Source organism: Gossypium hirsutum, chromosome A12 (genome assembly GCF_007990345.1).
Source record: "Gossypium hirsutum isolate 1008001.06 chromosome A12, Gossypium_hirsutum_v2.1, whole genome shotgun sequence".
Lineage (NCBI taxonomy): Eukaryota > Viridiplantae > Streptophyta > Magnoliopsida > Malvales > Malvaceae > Gossypium > Gossypium hirsutum.
Genome location: NC_053435.1, coordinates 104893451 through 104915728, shown reverse-complemented (window position 1 = coordinate 104915728; position 22278 = coordinate 104893451). Strand labels below are relative to the sequence as shown.

Below are 22278 nucleotides of genomic sequence, written 5' to 3'. Positions count from 1 at the left end.
AACTTAATTGGGGTCGACAAGCGCTCTATGGTAAATGAGATGGTAGATTTGGATGGTAACTGGGGTCTGGGCATGGCACAAACTTTCTTTATGGTTGGATCACTCCCTGCTGTCTCGGGTTGCTAGTATTCCGCCACCCAAAGTGACAGATGGGGATGATCGCATTAGCTGGAGGTGGAAGAAGGATGGGCGTTCTTCTGTTTCGGATGCTTACGACCGATTAAGTAATCTCAAGACATCTTTTGGTCAATCCAGCGGGACTTAAATTGCCTCCGAAGAGTGAAAAAATTTCCTCTGATTGGTTGCTAAGGAGAGGATACTCAGTAATGCTGAGAGATGCAAGAGAGGGATTGCTATGGATGCTTCTTGTTGTGTGGGTCGATACCCGAAAGAGCTCTACATGTTATACGTGATTGTTCTTTTGCCAATCAGGTATGACAGCGAACTGTTTCTCATTCAAATCAGACGCAATTATTTTCTCTTGTTGTATTTGAATGGTTGGTTGTTAATCTGAAAAATTCGAATGAACTAGCATATATTGGTGCTCCTTGGAATACTCTTTTCGCTATAGCTTGCTGGAATATCTAGAAACAGAGGAACACTTTGATTTTTCAGGAATCAAATTCTTCACTAGAGGAGGTCATTAGTCGAAGCATTTGTTGGGCACAAAACTGTAAACTGTAAAGAGTAATATGGTTCTGAAGATTACAGTGGGTGCATGTCGGTTGGAAGCCTCCACCCCCAGGGTGGTTGAAGATTAATTCAGATGGGGCGAATCTTTCTAGTGGTCAACTGTTTTCTTCTGCAGGGTTATTAAGGAACAACAATGGGGACTTGATAGCGGGCTATTGCAGGAAGTTTGGTGGATGCTCGACCATTCGGGCGGAGCTTTGGGCGATTCATGACGGGCTTCACATGGCATGGAAGAGAGGATACAAGCAAGTAATTCTTGACAGTGACAGCAAGATTGCAGTTGATGGGATTATCAAGGCTCCGGTTGGCACTATCAATGATCCGCTTATTCGGAGAATCAGGGAATTTTACTCCATATCTTCCGTGAAGCCAACTATGTGGCAGACCTGTTAGCTAAGGTGTTTGATGGGAGAGAAGTAGTGTTACACGAGCTGCAGATGGTGTGCATATGACCTTACTTGCAGATAAGCTGGGGGTGACCAAGGAGAGGAGGCATAGAGTTCTCTTTATTTACTAAGAAGAAAATCAGATACTCCACGTTTTTTACCTTGAAATACAAGACAAAAGGAATTCTATTTTTAGTCAGTAGCCAGCTAGCTTAGCCACATGCGATTTGCAAAATAAAGGAAAAATAAAACAAACAAATAAAAGTTTGTTATTTATAACATGAAAAATAAATTTCAATGTATTTTCTTCTGGCTAATCCCAACTGTCATCACCAAACGCTCACCAACTCTGTTAAAACAAACATTATCCTTTTGCCGCCTTTTGTTGCTCATAAATACGGTGCGTGGAATAAACTGAACAGATTAGCGCGTGGAGATAAATAAATCCCGAAAATAAACATTTCTATGAAATTCTGCAGTAGTGGAATCTGTTTTTAAATGGAGGCTTGGCATTCGAAAAGTCCTCCTTTCCCACTGAAAAGCCTTTTCCTACACGAAACAAACTTAAACAAATTGCTCTTTCAAAATGAATGATTAAAATTTTATTTTTAATCATCGAATTTTCTTTTCACTTGGAATTCTTGGATTCGTTTCCAATCCAGCTTTCAATCTAAAGGTGAATTTCATATCCTATTCAACTTTTTCTTTCTTGGAATTTGGCTCGTTGTTTATTGATTAAATTATGGTTTTCTCTAGGGTTTTTACTGAGCATAAATTGATTTTCCTTTTTCTTACTAGCTCTAGAATTGTTGAATTGATTATGAATTTACTTAGGTATCTTTCTCAACTTTATGATATTTAGTTGTTTGTGTTTGAATTGATTTTGTTTATATTGTTTATTTATTTAATTTCTTTTTCTAGTTTCTACTATTTAGCTATTTCCATGCTAGTTTGTTATTGAATAGAACCTTGTTCAGGTGCTAGTTGATGAAGAGAACTGAAGGCAGCTGATTTTTAACTGATTTCTTATTGAATTTACATGTTTTATTTGTTGTTCTTGTTTCACCACATAGGTTAATTAGATTTTGTCTAAAAAATTGTGGTTGATCCGTGATTGTTGGAGGGTTTAGTCCTGCTCTTTTACTTTCTTCAGTTATCAGAATCTTGTTTGGGTTTTAATTGGCTCAATTGGTCTACTTTGATTAATTTATGTTGAAATTCTGGATATGGGATTATAACAGGACAATTGAACAGATTAGGGGAGAAGTTTTTTTTTTTTTTTCTGAGAGCAGGAGATGGAGTAAGGGTTATCCAGGATGCAATCCTTGGACCTGATGCCTCCAAGTTCTATTACCACATCAGTGGCTTAGTTGACTAGGGGGAAGGTTTTTAAACATTCTTTGTGTTTGACAATCAGCAACAGATTCACTTTTGCTTTTACATCTATAATTCTGCTACTACTTGTATTTCAGAATATAATAATATTTGTTGTATGTGATCCACTAACAGGCTGCTTGGCTTTGGTTTAGGGTATTATTTGTGTTTTCCATTATCAATTTGCTTGTTAATGACAAGTGTGAGTGAGAAGCCAGAAATAGTTTTGTTACTTTCTTTTGGGTTTTACCTTTTCTACAAGAACTTCATACTTCGATTATTTTTCAAAACTTTCTATTAGGAATTATGCTATTTGTATATCTAACTGCTTCTAGCTTTGCTTTTGTATTGATGATATCTTTTACATTTTCATCTGGCATTTGGCATGAATATGGTTTATTGAAAGGAATGGTATGCTTTTTATATCTTCAAGAGTGATTTTATTTTTTTTCTTATAACAGATTTTCTCACCCTGTGATGTTACAAAGTACCAGTAGTGTCATATGCGTAAGTAAAAGGAATGGGGGGTTGCTGCTGTTGTTCTTCTAGAGGAGTTGAAAATAGTGCACCAGCAGATTATTGTGTTAGTATAATTTCTTCCTCCATGGAATTTTTTTTCTTTTATTTTCCTTTTAATCCTCACTTTTCATGGTGTCTTTGACCTCTTATGTTTTGAATTTGGCTTCAACCCTCGTCAAGTTCAGTGTAGAGTACTGTGTTTTCTATTAAGTGCCACAGTGCAAAATTTAGGGTGAATGTTACTAAAGAATGAGTTAAACTGGACTCTCTTGTGCACTTGACAGGATCATAATGTCTCTTAAATGTGTGAAGTGCTGGGGCCTTTTCATTTCTATCTTTCCTTGTTTTACAAAATGGACGTCTGGATGCAACTAAATACAAATGTTTCCAATTGTTAATTCTCTATTACCCTTATGTTGCTCATAAATCATGATCTGATCCCCATTACTAAGTTGATCGTGAGTAATGATCTCTATCTGCGTATACTTTTTATGCTAACTAAAATGAGCCATAGTTATACCGTAGAACAACTTGAAACTAAAAATAAATGCCAGAATTTCTTGTTGACCTTTCTGCTCTCATACTTATTAGATATTATAAAATGGCTTGCTTAAATACTTATACAAAGATAACCCTAAGAGGTAACTATATTGAACAATTATTTATCGTATTGAAATCATTTTCATTATCTTTGTTGAGTTAATTTCTTTCTTTTAACAGAGCACAAGAGCCTCAGATAGGCATGTTCCTTTATCTTCTCGCAATGCTACCGCCTCTGCCCTCTCCACTGGGCTGCTGGTTGACACAAATCTTGAGGTATCAGTTCCTGATGCTTATCGATCTCCTCCTGCTCCAATTCCATTTGATGCAGCTTTAGGACATCCTCTAACTCCTTCAGCTGCTCAAGGAATTCATAGCAGTAAGAGCGATGAAGCAGTGCAAACAACAAATATTGGTTCTGGCCAAGAAACAGTTGCTGTAAACACTCAAGAGACTTGTATAAAATCTGATGATGCAAAGGAATTGGACTGCAAAGCACAAGATACTACAGAAAATGAATCTTCAAAAGAGCTAGAAATAGAACTTTCAAAACCAGTTGGATCAATCGTGCCTACAAAGGAGGAGGAAGATTGTTGTCCAACCTGTTTGGAAGGTATGTCTTCCATTTGCAATCTATGAACTTTTCTGCCTCACTGCAAGAAAAGATGTTGTGTTTTTTATGCCAAGTCGTTTTTCCACTTCCAAATAGAAAGGTTGTTGATAGGCCCCTTTTCTGTTCTTTCCTGCAGAATATGATGAAGAAAATCCAAAAATTATCACAAAATGCGAGCATCATTTTCACCTTGCATGTATCTTTGAATGGATGGAAAGAAGTGAGACATGTCCTGTGTGTGATAAGGTTTGTCTTGAAACTATTTTCATCTCTTATAAGTCTTTAAGAATTATTGTATATAACCTAAGCAAATAACAAGAGGGCCCTAATTATCTTCTGATGCAGGAAATGATATTTGACTTGCCCACCAATTAGTTTCCTGGTTTTGGACTCAGCTTCGGCTGCTAGAACTTAAGTTTTGTTGCAAAGGTTACAACTTACCAAACCCTTCAGAATTTCAGTTTTTACTCCCCCCCCCCCCCGGCATTCGTCATCATATATTTAGTGGCTCCTGCAGATTTGGCAAAGTTCAGTTTTGAATTTCTTTTCCTTCATCCCCCCCCCCCTTTCCTTCTTTCATTTTATAAAGGAGTCTTGGTCTCATTGTGCTTTCACCCCTTGGAAACTTTTGAAATTGAATAGAGAAAGAAGAAAGAAATACAGAAAAAGTATCACAGAAACAAGTTTGATACCATTTTAAAGTTCAATACTTGAAGGCCTATGCCTGAGGGAATACAATGCTGTTATCCTGTTTTGTAGTGCCTTGTTTGTACAGACCTGCTCAGCAGCACATTAACTCTTTCTTCTCTCATTCATTCATACATACACACATGCATGCATGCATACATATACATACATATCTTTTTTATTAGTCTGGAAACTCGGATCTTCTGAACCAATGATTGTCTGCTTTTGGGGGGGTTACTTCTGTAAGTGTCATGTGTTTACAGTCATCTCCAGTTCATCTTTATGTGCAAAATTTGTTTGATGGGTGGGACTGGATGCGATAATGAGTTTGTGAACTCCTTAGAATGATGGGAATTTTGTTTCTTTTATTTTGTGTAAATAATTTTCCTTATTAAGAGACAGGAGGGGATAAACTGAGTAGCCATTTCATTTTGTATATAACATGATTCGTGCCCATATATATAAAAATTTGATTGAAGGTATGATTTTCACATCGAAGTTTTGATGAATTATGCATATTTGTCAATGTCACTGATTCCCTTTGGTGCTTTGGTGAGCTTGATCTAAACTTGTTCCCCTCTACCCCCGCCCCCCGGGATTCTGAAATTTACATGGTAAAACTTATATTATTTATGTATGATTATGGGATTATAAAATACGAAGTTAATATCAATGTTGTCTCTAGCGTTTTGAGTTTATCGTTAGTCATTTTTATTTTATATATTTATTGTCTAATTTTAATTTTTATTAAAATATGCATAATATACATGCAAATATATATTAGCTACATAATATAAATATGTCTATTCCGAATAGAATATTTAAACAATCCAGAAATCTGTTGCCAACTTTTTCCTGGAATAGAAGTGCTTATTTTTCTTATTGAACAAATAATGCACTTAAGTAGCAGTGTAGCACTCACTTAATCAACATGTTAAGTGAGTGTATCTTTCATATAATCTCGATTATGTTCATTATCTTTAAAACTTTCTTCACTAAATTATCATTTTTCATTCTTACCTTTCATCACAACTATGCTCTCATCAAAGCTAGTTTACTGTTTATTTAAATGGAACCTTAAGCGGTTTACATCCATTACAATCACCCCAATTTTAATCATTTCTAGCCACTTACCATTTTCATTACAATCATTCGCCATTTCTTTTTTAGGGGTGGTTTGGCTCAAGCCATCACATTTTCGGTTCCAAAAATTATCTTAAGTTTATAATTTTATATTCTCAATAATATCAAAATATGATAATATAATATAATAATCTCAGTATCACATATTCCTTAAATAATCTCAAATTCACCTTATAAACAAAAAAAAAAATCGTTGATGGCATTTGGCTTCATAAAAATTGTATCTCTTTCCTCTGGTCATTATGCAGATTAATTATGGCATTTGGCATTTGGCATTTGGCATCTGTGTTTTGTTCCTTTGAGTTTATGTAAAGTTAATGTGATTATTTGTTTTGTGATCAATTGTCCGATTCATAATTTTTTTAGTTGAATAAGATTTTTTTTGTTTGTTAAATTAAATAAGATTTTTTTTTCTAATTAAAATGGAAACTTTAATTTAATGTAGTTGTAATAAATATTCCTCTAGCATATATAATTTTAATTTACATGCTATTTTTTATCGAATATTATATAAATATATATACTAAAAATAAAATTATGATATAGAAAAACACAAATAATAAATTACAATGTCGGCTACGCTGAGCCAATGAGTGTCGATATCGCTTACTAATATTCAACAACGAAATATGATAAAAATAGTGTAAAAAAGTTTTAAGTACGAATATGGAATCTTGGTGCTCCAAAATGTTCTGTCTGACCTAATCTTATCTTTATAGTTAATAGTTAAATGTTCCCCAAAGTCTATCCTTTTTTATTCTTCTACCAAATAAACATAAACAAATATATATAAAAGCAAAATCTTCGATATATTTTAGATTATCCATGATGTGAGAAAAAAATATGTAAAAATATATTTTTTAAAATTTTAAAATTATTATTAAAAATGATAAAGTTGAAGGTTTAACTTTTTTATTTTAAATTAAAATCCTATTTTGTAAAAAAAAGAGAGATTTACTGAACGTGAAACTAGAATTACTGCGGTAAAGATACACACGTATATAAGGTATTTGGGTTCACTTATTGGCGTACGAACTACTTTTGTGCTCTGCCACTTTTGTTTGTGAAGAAAAATTTCCTATCTCTTCTTTCTTTCTCCTCTGAGAAATTCCCTAAGAAAAAAAAATGTCTTCTCCAAGTAAACGCCGAGAGATGGACTTGATGAAACTGTAAATTATTTTTCTCTTTATTTTGAAAAAAATCTGTATCTTTATTTTAGTTTGATTTTTTTAATTTTTTGTTGGATTTTTTTTCTAGGATGATGAGTGACTACAAAGTGGAGATGATGAATGATGGCATGCAAGAATTTTATGTTGAATTCAACGGACCAAAAGACAGTAAGAATAGTTTTCTTTACTGTCTTCTTCTTCTTACGAATCTATAAGCCTTTTTAAATTTTGATTTGTAACTAATTAAGTATTTGTGTTGATTTTTTGTTAAGGGCTTATCTAGTAAAAAGGAAAAAAAAATGGAGGTTAAAGTATATTTGGTTAAACTAGAAGTTAAGGGAATTATTTGGGCGCAATGGAAGTGTTGATGTTAATATTTTATATTTTAATTATTTATTCTTATTTGAGTTGCCACTGTTTATTTATGTAGTTCATTGAATTTTTCTGAATGAGGATAGTGCTTGTTGATAGAATTTGATTTTGGTAGTTTTAGACCCAAATGGGGATAGTATTTGTAATCATAGATTATCTGATATGGAATTTGACAGGTCCTTACCATGGTGGTGTGTGGAGGATAAGGGTAGAGCTCCCAGATGCTTATCCTTACAAATCTCCATCAATTGGATTTGTGAACAAGATTTACCACCCAAATGTTGATGAAATGTAAGTTTGTGGATGTTAAGTCCTAAATTTGGCTGTTCTATCTGTCTTAGGGCTGATATTAACTTGTATTTGGTAATTTAGAGTGAGTAACTGGTTTCAACTTTTAAATGCTTTATTATTGTTAACTAAAATATCTTTGAACTTTGAGTTTTAGGTCTGGCTCAGTTTGTTTGGATGTCATCAATCAAACTTGGAGCCCTATGTTCGGTAAACCTTGCGCATTGTTTCTTTGTTTCAAAGTTGCTGCTAGTACTATTGGAACTTGATAAATGACGATCTATACTTCTCTTTTTTCTTTTTTCTTTTTTTTTTTGCTTATCCTTGTGTTCAATTTCAGATCTTGTTAATGTCTTTGAAGTGTTTCTTCCTCAACTCCTTTTGTATCCCAATCCATCAGACCCATTGAATGGTGAAGCTGCTGCTCTTATGATGCGTGATCGTACTGCTTATGAAGAAAAAGTGAAAGGTAGCATTTCTACATAAGTTTTTATATCTTAAATATGCATTTCTTTCTCTTAAGAATGCCTCTCTCAGCAAAGGTGTTTAGTTGGATTTCTTGTCGTGCTAAATCAACTAAGTGATATCTGCTGGCTATTTAGCTAAGTGATATCTGCTGGCTGATGGCCAATTAATCAAGTATTCAAGTTGTCGACAAGATTGAACTTTATCATTAGTCTAAAGTAGGTTACATCAGTCTTGAACTTCATAGTTTTAGTTATAGTTTCTATATGCCTTGGCATCAGAATTTTGTATTGATACATTTTTCTTAATCAAAGAGGTGGTTTTAGTTTCTTGAAATTAATCCTTAATTCCTCTTGATGTAATCGAGGTACTACTTCTTAAGTGCTCAGAGAGTCCTATTTTCTCCAATTATAATCTTGCCAACTCTCCGCAAAAACATAAAAAGGGGCGTGAAGCTGAAGCTTGTTACCTATCGTCATCGGGAGTCCTTTCTTTGTAATCAGGCTACGTTTTTTATAAGGGATTAGAAAATACGTTTGAGCTGACTAGTTTCTATGTTAGTATTTGGAAAGAGGAGGTTGCAACCTACTTTGTTGTGGCTGTAGCATTTCACCTACTCTCTCGGTTCTTATATTGTATTCAAATGAAATCCATTCTTTTCAATAGTAATTCATTGTGGCAAACCGCATTTATCATCCTCGACAAGACCCCAAGGTGTTTACTGTTTACTATCGTTGCAAGTACTGTTTTTTTCAGAGTGTGCTCTGGCAATTTGACTTATGTGGCAACATACATTTCACGTCTTCTTTTTGCAATGGCATTTTAAGGATGCCTTTTTTTTCTTATTCCTAGAATGCTTATAAGTTATGACTCTTTTCGTGTACCAGAATATCGTGAGAAATATGCCAAACCTGAAGATGTTGCAGGAGCAGAAGAAGTGAAGTCAAGTGACGAAGAACTGAGTGAAGATGAATATGCTGCCTCGGATGATGAGGAAATCGCCGGAAAACCAGATCTTTAGGCAGATATTATGCCCTGCATACTCGCTACGAAAATCATCTTGTGTTGTACATGATGTTCAGCTCCAGGAAAATTCGAACACAACAAAACTGGGGAACATGTGGAAAAATTTCTATTTACCCCTTTTTGTCATTACTTTCCAGGGATGTTTGTGTAAATTAATCCACTGTGCAATAATTCAAATATTTATCCACTGCTGAGACTTTGAAAAGCAGTTCTCCCATATGCTCCTGTTCCTTGTGTTCCTGCTTCAATTATACTACTATTTATTATGCTTTGTTAGTGTCCATTTGCACATCGGTTGATCTAACTTTGGTGATGACTTGTTTGGCTGCTGATGGAATTTATATCTCCCACGTCTCCAACACTTTATGGTGGAAATCCATTTTGCGTGGCTTTTGAATTGGTCTACAAATTTCTGATATTTGGATGAATGATATTAATGCAGTTTATGGTTGGATTTGTAGGATATGAAATTTATATATTATTTCCTTAAGTGGAGAAGCCCCTATAGCTCAGTGGTAGAGCGTCAGTCTTGTAAACTGAAGGTCCGTAGTTCGATCCTGCGTGGGGGCATGCTTAATTTACATCTTTTTGCAATTTTTTTAAGTAAATTAAGGAGATCTGTAAGTAACATTAAACTTGAGACTAATCTATGATAAATTAGGGTTGGTGTCTTATTTATTATCTTTTTAGTTAATTTTTATTCAATATAAATTTTTTTGGTGAATTAACAGTACCGTGATTAGCGCGACTCGAACCTAAGTTACATCTAGGGTGATGAACACCTTAATTATGAGGTCAATATATAGGATTTTATTCAATATAACTTCAATTACTATTTAAAAAGTATGATTATGATAATTAATGGATAGGTTTTACGAATTTAAATAGTGGTGATTAATGTATTAAAAATTATCGATGAAAAAGTATTAAATTAATCCCAACTTGTTAAATTAAAAGCATTCCTAACAAATATACTTTTAAAATTTAAATGTATGCTTAGCATTGCAATTTTCAATTCTCGCTTATCAATCAATACATTCTTTTATTATTATCATCTTTCTTCGTTTGAATGAAACTTCAACTACATCACTCCTGTCGCTTTTCGTACTTATCGATGAAATAGAATTGTTTAAAATATTTTATTTTAGATACATTAATGCTTTTATTATATAAAATTTCAACATTTATGTGACATCTATTCTTTTATTATTATACGATGCTTTAGGGTAATTTTGGTTATGTTTGATAAAGTGAAAAATTATGTTGAATTTAAGTTGTAATATATATTTGGTGTATTACGTAAAATTAAATATTAAATATAATTAAATTATTTGATAAAAGATAATAAAATTTTAAATGAAATAAAATAAAATTAAAAAAATAATTGAATTTATTCTCTAGTAGAAACCTGCTCATCATTTTACACACTTTTTATGAAAAAAATTTGCCGTAGTAGTTTACATGGCAAATTATCAAAGTTAAGAAATTAAATATCTTCAGTTGATTGGATATTTTTTTTTAGCATTTTATCAAACAAGATCTTAGAAATTGTGTTGGCGTGGAACATAAAATTAAAATTCCTTTTTTTAGTATTATAGTGATGATTGATTAGGAGAAAGAGAAAGGCATGAGAAATCTAATTTTGGGGCCAAAGTCCAAAACTCAGTTATCTTGTCGCAGGTAGCTGCCATTGTTGATTCTCTTTCTCGCTCAATCCAACCTAACATGATTGCCTTCACCTTCTCCACTTATCAATCAACTTATTTACTTCACACCATTAATCTTGAGAAAAGTCATTCAATTGTCACGTGCAAAGAGATGGACGTGGCGAGGATGTTGAAGAGTACAGCCGCTGAGAAAGGAGGTCAGGTCAAAGGTCAAGACTAGAAATTTCGGATTTACAATTCCACCCCCGCTAATTGAATTGGCTGGCTCCCACTTCCAGTCACCTAAAACAAAAACGTTTTCTCTTTTTTCGTCAATAGCCATTGCTCAGTTTCCGCACGTGTCGACCATCCATGACTCTGGCAAATTTCCTTTTTTATTCTTTCTCTTCGCTTTCGTTGGTCCTTGTCTCCTTGCCTAACTTAGGTCTCGGGTCTTATCTTCTTCATCATCGTCGCTTCGCCTTTACTATTATATTACTACTCAAAATTTAGACTACAAAAATAGTATTATAAGAAATTTACAAGATAAATTTTTTTTTAGAGATCGCTAACTTAAAATATTAAACTTTTCAAATTTTTTATAAAAGTGATTCGATAAGGGTATCTTATACATTTAGTCCAATTTGAATAAAAATTAGATGAATGTTAACGTCTTTAGAATAAAATACATAACAATTAAATTAAATATAGTTTAAAAAATGATAATAATGCAATTTAAGACTTGATATGTGACATTTGTGAAGTCTTTATTTAAGCACTTAAAAAAATTTACCCTTATTTCATTATTTTGAAAACTTTTATTTCTATTTAAATTTTTTAAAATTTTAAATTAATAAAAATAAAATTACACTTTAACTCCTTAAAAATAATAACGTAAAATTTACAATTTAATTTTAATCACAGAAAAAATTTAAGATTTAGCCACTAAATATATATATAAATTATGTTAGTAATGAGTATATTTAAACAGCAACCATTCAACTCCATTAAAGGGTGGAAAGAGAATAACAAGAAGATTCCTTTTCAAGATTATTAAGAATATTAAAAGAGAAAAAAAAGTTGTAAACTTTGTTTTGTTAAAATAAGGTCTCATACTTATCTACAGAATGTACTGACCTTTTCTTCTTCTTCTTCTTTTTTTTCCCTACTTAAAAGGCCTCTTCAAAGAGATAATAATTGTGATTAGAAGAGAGAATTAAATCTACCTTTTTCATGACCTAAAAAAGTTTGACTTAAATGTTAATAATTGGGAAATAAATATGACAACTTACTAAGAGATCTCTTTTTCTTTGTTGCTTATTGCTTGGTCAAAAAGTAAGGCATTACTTTTCATCTCACTCTTTTTCTTTATTTTTCTTTTTCAACCCACAATTTAACTTAATTTTTTTGTTCATAAATCATATATTATTTTATTTATTTTCAGCTTTTCTAAAGCCCCTCAATTTATGTGCATATAAATAAAGCAAAACCCTATAGCAAATAAAAAAGGTGAAGATCCCACCAGAGTATGCTAGTGTGAAATCTAGTGCTACTACATATTATTGTGAAAACCAAACATTTAGACTGTCAAAGCTAGGGCATAGTTTTACAACCAAAAGCCACTTTTCCCTGCAGTCGACTTAGATTAAAGGGGACTTTGGGCCATTGATTTCACAAATATTAAAGAAACTAGAAAAGGGCAGCTAGATAGGTAGGCAGGCAGCATATACTTAAAACTTAATAATTCCTGTCTATTTGAGTAATTGATTTTATCATGTATATGAAAATGATGAGATGAGAGATTGTGGGTATAAATTAGGTTTATTTAAATTAGGTTAATTGAATCAGAAACCGGTTAGAGATTAGTATGGAAAAATATATTATTAGATCAGTTGATTTAAGAATTGGTATGAATAATTTGAATTAAATATTTGAATTAAATTTTTATTTTTATAAATTTTTAATAATTTATTTAATCGAATCAGATGAATTGATTAAATCGAAAAATTAATGGTTAGATTTATTTGACCACTATTCTGATTCTAAAAATTGTGGCATAAATTTCATAAATATTACAAAAAGGTAAGGTAAGGCCACCTATATGGTAAACCTTTTTGCCCTTAAAAGGTACAAGATCATTAAGTTGATAAAGAGATGGGAATAAAAACCATGTCTTTTAACTATCTTAAAAAGAAAAAAAGGATAAACACTTTTTGAGAAAGTCACTTTGTTTGAAGAAAGGTTATAAAGGACTAATATTTTTTTCAAATTTGAATGTTGGAAATAGGGTTACTTTAGTTTAGTTTGATGTAAGTGTTTAATATTATTGTTAGAAAACTATTTTTCTAAAATATAAAATGTTTATTTTAAATAATGTATTGTAAAATAATAATTATGTATTTAGACAATGTTTAAATTTATTAATATTATGATATATGAAATATTAATTTAAGTTATAATAAAGAGCAATTATTTAATGTATGAGTTTTTTAGATTCTTCAAGTATGTTGAAAATGTGAGAAGTATCGTATTTATTTATATATTTAATTTTTTATATATTTAATTAAAAAAAATTACCACACCCCTATAAAACACTTGTCATATCCTCACTTCACTGGCGGTGTATGAAGTATTTTTCTATAATAAAAATATAAAAAAGCAATTTATTGTAGCTCGATATTAATAAATTGATATACGAGAAATATAAATTTAAATACTTTTTTAAACAATTAATGTAAATTATTTGTAAAATCTACTTTAAATATATAAATCATATTTTAGATATTAAAATATGACAATTAAAAATTCAAATTGCAGTTAGATTTGGTATGTTCTTCTACTCGTCAATGAATACTGATCCACATTATTGTTTGTCAAATTATTGCTTGGAGCTCACTGGCAAAACTTTTTAAAAAACCTCTAACATTCCCATTACTTAAATAAAAACTTTTAAATGATTTAATAACTTAAAAGAAAATTTTCGAATAATTCAATAACTAAAACGGAAATTTAGACATAATTTATTGAGTAACGATGAATTTACCCTAATTCTAAATTTAGGAATTGAAAGATTAAATAGGAAACATGGAAAAAAAAAGTTATAAACATATAAAATTTATAGCAGCACTTATGATAATAATCACCATTAAATGAATAATATAGTAGCACTTGCGATAATAATCACAATTAAATAAATAAGACAAACTAGTTAGTTAAAACTATTAACAATACAATTTTATTTATTGATTGAGTTTTAATTCGATTGGTGTTAATATTATTGCATAAAGATTTAAATTCAAGTGCGTTGAAGCACCTTTTATCTTTTTGATTAAGGGTTGAGGATGAATTATGATTAGTTATACATATAAAGAACACAATTTGATTTTAAGCTCTTATTAGTATTACTAATAATCATTATATGAGTCGGCTAAGTATTAACTCGGTTGGTATCAGCATTTGTTAGTGCAGAAGCACGTGGTTCTAGCGCATTGAAACACATTTATCTTCTTATTTAAGAGTTAAAAAAGAATTACGGTAAGTTTTAGACAACTGTTTTAAAAAATAAATATATGTTTATATTAAAAAAAACTATTAATGTTATACTAATAAAATGTTTGGATAAAATTATAAAAAAATAAACGTGTTTTAACTTGTTCAAATTCATGTCTTTTTATACCAATAGCGAATATCAATATTAATTGAGTCAAGCTTTAATCAATTTTATTATATTGTATTATTAAAGTTGAGATGTTTTATAGTTATATGAATTTTGAGATGTTAGTGTTGTGCTTATCTTAATTTATTGAATCGAATGGTAATGATGGTACTTTTTCATCGTATTTAAAAAAATTATATTGTTCTCGTGTGATATTAGAAAAATTAGGGAAGAAAATGTTGTGTGCTGCTCACGTTTCATTATTTTAGATAATATTAAAAATATATTTATAGTAATATATTTATAATTGAAATTTTAATAAAAATAATTTTATTATTGAACTAAAATTTTGTATAAAAAATTCTAAATCGTTTTATGTTTTTCTAGACTAATTAATATTAATTTTTGAGGTAAAATAAGATGAAATTAATAGATATTTTGTGATAAATTATTTCTAAATATATATATATTTTAACAATTTTGTTATAAATTTTTATTATATTTATATTTTTTAATATAATATTTAAAATTATTCATAACTTTGCGTTTCAGCATACTCAAATATATATTCTTTTGTATTAACAATAATATCTATATTAATTAAATTAAAATTCAATTAATAATTTTTTAAAATACTTAATTGAAAAACGGTTTATTTGAGAATAAAGTAAGCCTGAATTATATGCAGTGAACATTGCTCAAGTAAATCTATCGATAATATATTGATAACTAAAATAAATTTCTGTATAACACTTACCCTTAAAATAAAAAACAATGGGCAATAAAAGATGGGACCAACGGTGGGAGGTTGGTCGAAGCGGCAGGTAAAGGGGGAGAATTTTCGAGGAAGTCGATGGGACCCCTTTTTCTCTTTTTCATTATTATATTATTATGCGGTTGGGTAGGGGCGCGCACGAAGCCCATCAAGACGTGGATGAGCACACGTGCACACCTTGGACAACCACTTTATTTATTATCCCCTTTCTTTTATAATTTCACTCCTAACAAAATAATCTGCTTAAAATTTACATTTTTTTTTGTTAAAATTTATCTTTAGTTGGATAATTGTATTTTCTTATTTATTTATATATTATACTAGACAATTTTAAATAAAATTTAATTATTATTTATTATTTAAAATCAAATTTATCATTGTTAAAAATATTAATAGTTAGTTTTTATCATATTTTGTTTGATGAAATATTTAAATTAATAATTATCTTTTTACATAATATTGTAAAATCTCTATATACTACAATCATATTAGTAAATAACTGTGAACAGGAAGGGCATATTAGTAAAATGGAGCTAATAATTTAAGGAATTTTATAAACTTTAACCTAAAGTCGGGTCTTTTCGTTAATCACATCGAATTTATAGAAAATCAAGTGACTGCCGTGTTTGACCTTAATAGCTTTTGCTTATACATATATTTCACACGATATTAGTTGTCTACTAAAAGAAGGATTTAGATTTAATGACCAAAAAAAAAGAGTTCAAAATAGGTGGGGAAGCTTCGTCTATAAATCACAGTTTCCTTCTCGCCGATCACTCTCTCTCTTGATTTTTTCTTTCTCGAGAAAATTTGACAATTCCGAGAGGAAGATAATTTTGGAGCTGTTTGGTTCGTCGGAAAAAGAAGAAGCAAAATACGTAGAAATGAGAGGCGCAAATGGAGAATCTAGAGCTATGAATAACCCTTTGGAGACTATACATGCTGCGGCTAACGCGATCGCTTCAGCTGAGAATCGTGTCCCGCAATCTACGGTTCAGGTAAAATTTATATTTTCCTTCATATGTATTTTTTTAATTACTGTTGGTTTCTTTGACGTGATTGTTTTAATTGAATTTAGATCAATTTGGTTGAGTTCCAGAAGTGTTTTTAAGCTTCTTTGGTATTCATTTCGTGATCTTTTTTTGTATGATTTTTTCCCTTTTTCTTCTTTGATTATATTCTGCCGTGATTTAGTGAACTTCGATCTTTAATCAAGTTTAGGATTATTTTTGTGGCTCAGGAAATGTCAAGTTAAATCGTTGTGATTTTAGGCTTAGATTTATTGAATGTTGACTTATTCCAGAATCAAGTCTTTTAACTGTTGCTTGTGGTTTTGATATACTTATATTTATAAATTGTTTTTTTTTTTGGTACTTCCAAGTTTAGAACATACAGGTATTTTACTTTTTGAACTTGGCAGTTCAGGAATCTGAGAATAGTCAGTGTTGATGAAACAGTGTTTATTAGTCTGTGTGGGTTCTCCAGGAAAAAAATGGTTCCTTATTTACCGAGAAAACACCTTGAGGTTAGATGATCTTCCTCACGTCATATTTCTAGTTTTACTTTCATTCAGCAGAGGTTCCTAGATCAGAAGTAAAAAACCAAAAGAATTATACAATTTGGAACCTAAATACAGTTGTTAAATGGATTTGTATCATGGTCTATTTATGGCCATGATATTGGGATAGCTAATTAGAAGGTTTCAAATGCGTTCAGATTTTGGAAACTATAAACTTCTGTAGATATTAAGATCAGGTAATCCCATTTGGACATGCAAATTCAAGGTGGATAGCCAGTGGTTCTGAATAATAGAAATTGCTTTATTCCTTCTGTAGGTATAATCTCCTTGTACTGGAGGTCTAGTTGAAAAATTGTAATTTATAATCACGAAGTTGAAGGCTCAGAAGTACTTAAAAAAGGGGCAGGAAAATTACCTCTGCTCCTTGAACTTAGATGTTAGAAGGGTTGGTTTAAATTGAGTTATCTTGTTGGTTAAAACCTTTTCAATTGGAAAAAAGAGCCGTGTGCTCATACTCTTTCTGCCAAAGAGCTGAAAGTAAATTTGTAGCATGGTGTCCTATAACTTTGAGCATGTATGCTTTAATATGTTTCATTACTTGATACACTTCTGTAAAAGCTTCAACGAGGGTGGGTTGTATTATTGTTGTAATATGGCTGTCTTTTAGAACCAAGGTTTTTGCAGTGTCATTTAATTGATTTCTTTCTAGTTAGATAAGGATTTGGTGTGATTTCCCGTATTAATCCATTTCATCTTAAATTTGGTGACATCTAGAAAAAAAGATGGGGTGGTTGGTGGAGCAAATATTGGTGTTTCAGATCTTACAAACAGAAAAAGCGAATTGGACCTGCTGTTCCTGTTTCTGAAACGACTTCTTCCCGTGCTAATATACCTGCTGCTGAAATTCCAACCCAAGCCGTTACAGTGACACTTCCCTTTGTTGCACCTCCTTCCTCTCCTGCATCTTTCCTTCCATCTGAACCCCCTTCTGCTACTCAATCTCCAGCTGGGTTAGTGTCTCTCACCTCTATTTCTGCCAGTATGTACTCCCCAGGGCCTGCTTCAATTTTTGCAATTGGCCCTTATGCTCATGAAACTCAGTTAGTTTCACCACCTGTTTTCTCCACCTTCACCACTGAACCTTCAACTGCTCCCTTCACTCCTCCTCCGGAGTCGGTACACTTGACCACACCATCCTCGCCCGAGGTGCCATTTGCTCAGTTCCTTGGCCCTAACCTCCATTATGGAGAGGCTGGACAGAGATTCCCAATATACCAGTATGAATTTCAGTCCTATCAACTTCATCCTGGGAGCCCCATTGGGCAACTGATCTCACCAAGCTCAGGAATCTCAGGTTCTGGCACCTCATCTCCTTTCCCTGATGGTGATTTTGCTTCTGGTTTACGTTTTCCTGAGTTCCGAATGGGTGACCCTCCCAAGCTCTTGAACCTTGATAAGCTTTCCAACCGTGAATGGGGATCAAGTCATGGTTCTGGAACTTTAACCCCAGATGCTACAACGTCCACCCCCCGCAATGGTCTTCGTTTGGATCATCCGCTCTCTGAAATTGTGTCACATCCGAGTTTGGATAAACAAAACCCAATTGATCAAGTTGCAGTTAATCATAGAGTTTCATTTGAGTTGACTACAGAAGAAGTTATAAGATGTGCGGAAACTGGGGCAGCAACATCATCTGAAGCTGTTTCAGAATCTTTACGTAATGAAGCAACAAAAGAAAGAGAAGAAAACACAACTAAGGTGGCAGATGATTATGAATATCGTGTCGGTGAAACATCCAATGAAAGACCAGAGAAAGCTCCAGCAGATAGGGAAGGCACACCGCAGCACCACGAGAATCAATCCTTAACACTCGGGTCAGCTAAAGAATTCAATTTTGACAACGTCGATGGAGTTGATGCCCATAAGCCTATTCTTAGTTCCGATTGGTGGGCCAACAAGAAGGTGGCCGGAAAGGATGATAACGTAGCCAGGAATTGGTCATTTTTTCCTATGATGCAACCAGGAGTAAGCTAACGGGTACGCATTTTAGTCTATGTCTACTGATTTTCAAATCATTTTAGGAACATAGGTGTGGCTTTGGGGATCCAGAGTAAACAATTTGGTAACAGCAACAGGGTACAATTAATCAACCATATCATTGATAATTTTAGGGGGGGTTTGACACAGACGGCGCATATTGCAATGTTTTCGGAGGAAACAGGGTCTTATGGGCGTAGTTCTGTTGTTTAATATATGTATTATATATCTCTAATTTAGGCAGAAAGATACGAAAACAGTCCTTTTGATTTGTGCCCCCATATTTAAAATCCTAATGACAGGATAGTAGATGGCAATAATAATAAATAATAATAGCATTGCCGTTAAAAGAAGGGGAAATTTTTTTATCGATGTTTACTTTTTCTGGTATCTGCAAATCGATGGGTATTCAATTCGCTCTAGTGATATTGTTACCTGAAGATGCTTCGATTAAATTTTTTCTATATCACTAAACTCAAAAAAAATAAAAAATTGTCTGTCATTGTCAAGCTTGAATGATTAAAATAGTTAATTATTTAAATGTTTGGTTTAAATCAATTCAAAATAAGAATTGAAAGTTGTTTTGTAACTCAATGGAAAGCTGCAGCTGGAAATCAGAATCAGCTGCCTAACTTCTTATCCAACTTATCCATCAACAAATCAAAGGCCAAACTGAAACTGGGGAACCATTTTGGTCTGTTGGGCTAATTGAAATCTATACTGAACTGATGGGCTGATGGGGGGATCAAAGTTATTCCTTTTTTCGTTAAATTGATCTCTAAATATCAAATTGATTTAAATTAGATTTTACAAATATATGTGTTCTATTAGTCTGGATTTTTTTTTTGAATTTTACAAACAATATGATTACGCATTTAATACATATCTATAACTTAAATTGTATAAAATCATAATTGATATTAATATTAATATTAAATTGATATCTATATCCATTAAGTGATAATTAATATTAATCTAAGAAATCCAGGTTTAAACTTTTTAATAAAAATTGAAATTTAGAAAACTGAATTAACAAATAAAAGAAAGACGAAATAAAAATGTTCGCATATAGTCTGAAATACATTTCTTTTTGTAAAAATATGAATTAAAAAATTAAAATATTAGCATATTGTCTAAATTTAGTTCTATTGTACAAAAAGGTAAATATTGGTATTGTTGTGAGGAATAAATTTATGGTCTGAAAGAACTAATTAATATTGTGTTGTCTCGTAAAAAGGCCTTAAAAGGTAACAAAAAAATACTTCCAGGGAAAAAAAAACAAAACAGCATTCTCGTTCCATTTTTGTTTTTTCTGTGCTTCTAGAAAAAGAAACCAAACAGATAGTCAGACATGTAAAAAGCTTGTCAATGTTGGACGGCTCCTTTCATCAGTTTCAGGTGTTTAGTTATAAAATATTCAGTTTGTGTCAAATATGCATTCAAATGCTCAGATTTCATAATCCGCAATGTTACGCCTGCCCGCCTTATATTACCTTATTGCCCACATCTCCTTCTCCCTTCAAAATTAGAGTCCATCTGTCTTTCTCTCGCAAAAAATCTTGCTCAAATTTTGGGTTTTGAAAATAAGGTAAGAAGGTTTTCCCTGAGACAATTATGCCATCATTCGATATTTGTTGTTTGGAGACAGAACCGGGGTTGAACAGTAATGTCGTGTCGATTAATGTCGGCGGTCGGATTTTCCAAACGACCAAGCAGACCCTAACCCAAGCGGATCCCAAATCCCTTCTTTATCGACTTGCGGAAACGGGTTCGGATCGTTTCGTGGACCGGGACCCGGGTCAGTTCTCGCTCCTCCTCTCCCTCCTCCGCAGCGGGACCCTTCCTTCGAAAGTCAAAGACTTTGACCTCCGGGACCTCATCGAAGAGTCCAGATTCTACGGCGTTGAGTCGCTTTTGACTAGCTCTTTAAGCGACCCTTCCCACTTTGACGCTTTTGCCCTCCGGAAGTCGTCTGAATTACCCTTAAACGGCCGCGACACCCCTTCTGCGATTGCCTCGACGCCGTTTGGGTCCCTGCATGTTTCCCACGGTAGCAAGATCACGTCTTTCGATTGGTCGCTGACAAGAAAGTCAACGATTTTGACCCAATTCGCCGCCATCGATTCCTTGCTCGCAATTTCCCCGGATATCGCGGCGGCCGGGGCCACCGACTTTTCGGGGCTCCAGATTCTCGATCTCCAAAAAGGACGCGTCAAACAGGTTCTCAATTGGGAGAACGCGACCCGATCCGGTTCCACGGTTCAAGCAATCGGTTCATCAGGCGAGTTCTTGTTTACTAGCTTCGAATCCAGTAGGAGAAACTCCAATTCAATCCTGGTTTATGATATGAATACATTGAACCCTGTTATTGAAATTGCTCGCAATGAGATTTTCGGGGCTGATCTCGATTCAGCCATCCCAGCTACAAAGCTGAGATGGGTTTCGGGTTACGGGTTACTCATGGCATCCGGGTCGCATAGTGGGTTAACGGGTGTATCGGGGAACATTAAGTTCTGGGATATAAGGTCGGGTAATGTAGCCTTTGAATTGAAGGAGAAAGTCGATTGCTTTGCCGATGTTTGTGTTTCGGATAATATGAATGTGCTTTTCAAGGTTGGAGTGAGCTCTGGGGAGGTTTTGAATGCGGATTTGAGGTGTTTAGGGGCTGTGAACACTGATGCAAATGATAATAGTAATCCATGGATGTGTGTTGAGAATAGAAGGAAGGTAGTGAATGGGAAGAAAGAAGGGTTAGGGTGCAAAATCGAGAGCCATGGGAATCAAGTGTTTTGCAGTAAAGGAGGGGATATCGAGTTGTGGTCGGAGGTGGCGGTGGGTTCGGGGGGTCGATTAAAGGGTAAGGTTTTTAGGAAGAATGTGATGGGGAGAGTGAAGGCAATGGGAGGCTTGAAGGTAACCAACTTGGCATTTGGTGGAAACAAGATGTTTGTAACCCGAAAGGATCAGCAAGCTGTTGAGGTTTGGCAAGGTTCAACGGGAGGGTTTTGATCCTTTGGCTAGCTGTTGTAATTATAGGACAGTGTTGTATCTTGTAATTGTTTTATGGCTATTGATTTGATTCTTGGTGATCGAATTCATTATATCAAACAACAGATTTTTTTAATTAAATATTGAATCATTAACAAGAAGATGCAAGCCTTTTCTGTTAACTGAATTGCCACTATTGCTGTTGCGTTTGTGATTGGCTTAGGATCTTCTTTCTTGGTTTTGTCTAAAAATTATATGATGTTTCGCTAAGCCCCGGAGGATGAGTTTTTCTGACATATGGAACCCTTTTCCTCTTAATTTAGACCAAACAGTAACATAACATGTGCAGTTTATGTTATGGTCAGAGAAAGCATTATTATTAA

The 22278-nt window shown here is 33.0% G+C and overlaps 4 protein-coding genes and 1 non-coding gene across 6 annotated transcripts; all 5 read left to right on the top strand.

The window, feature by feature from the left end:
* The first annotated feature begins 1551 nt into the window (after positions 1-1551).
* Positions 1552-5303, top strand: LOC107931869 (probable E3 ubiquitin-protein ligase RHB1A). The gene is made up of 5 exons (XM_016863824.2): positions 1552-1755; positions 2915-3036; positions 3693-4125; positions 4262-4371; positions 4471-5303. Exons 2-5 carry the CDS (start codon positions 2974-2976, stop codon positions 4498-4500), a joined length of 636 nt encoding a protein of 211 aa, XP_016719313.1. The 5' UTR covers positions 1552-1755; positions 2915-2973; the 3' UTR covers positions 4501-5303.
* Positions 5304-6776: 1473 nt separating this feature from the next.
* Positions 6777-9492, top strand: LOC107931864 (ubiquitin-conjugating enzyme E2 4). Its single transcript, XM_016863820.2, has 6 exons — positions 6777-7124; positions 7213-7292; positions 7673-7787; positions 7942-7994; positions 8125-8253; positions 9137-9492. The coding sequence occupies exons 1-6, from the start codon at positions 7081-7083 to the stop codon at positions 9268-9270; spliced, it is 555 nt and encodes a 184-aa protein (XP_016719309.1). The 5' UTR covers positions 6777-7080; the 3' UTR covers positions 9271-9492.
* A 281-nt stretch (positions 9493-9773) lies between these two features.
* TRNAT-UGU (transfer RNA threonine (anticodon UGU)) lies at positions 9774-9845 on the top strand. Its single transcript has one exon. It is a non-coding gene; the product is annotated as a tRNA-Thr (tRNA).
* A 6139-nt stretch (positions 9846-15984) lies between these two features.
* Positions 15985-19257, top strand: LOC107931939 (uncharacterized). Of its 2 annotated transcripts, XM_041083565.1 has the most exons (3): positions 16026-16349; positions 16777-16876; positions 17645-19257. In XM_041083565.1, the coding sequence occupies exons 1-3, from the start codon at positions 16291-16293 to the stop codon at positions 18902-18904; spliced, it is 1419 nt and encodes a 472-aa protein (XP_040939499.1). In that variant the 5' UTR covers positions 16026-16290; the 3' UTR covers positions 18905-19257. The 2 variants fall into 2 exon arrangements, with proteins under 2 accessions (XP_016719397.1, XP_040939499.1); XM_016863908.2 differs by lacking the exon at positions 16777-16876 and having other exon boundaries at positions 15985-16349.
* Positions 19258-19507: 250 nt separating this feature from the next.
* On the top strand, positions 19508-22036 carry LOC107931868 (BTB/POZ domain-containing protein At5g41330). The gene has a single exon (XM_016863823.2). It carries the CDS (start codon positions 20522-20524, stop codon positions 21914-21916), a length of 1395 nt encoding a protein of 464 aa, XP_016719312.2. The 5' UTR covers positions 19508-20521; the 3' UTR covers positions 21917-22036.
* The last annotated feature ends 242 nt before the right edge of the window (positions 22037-22278 follow it).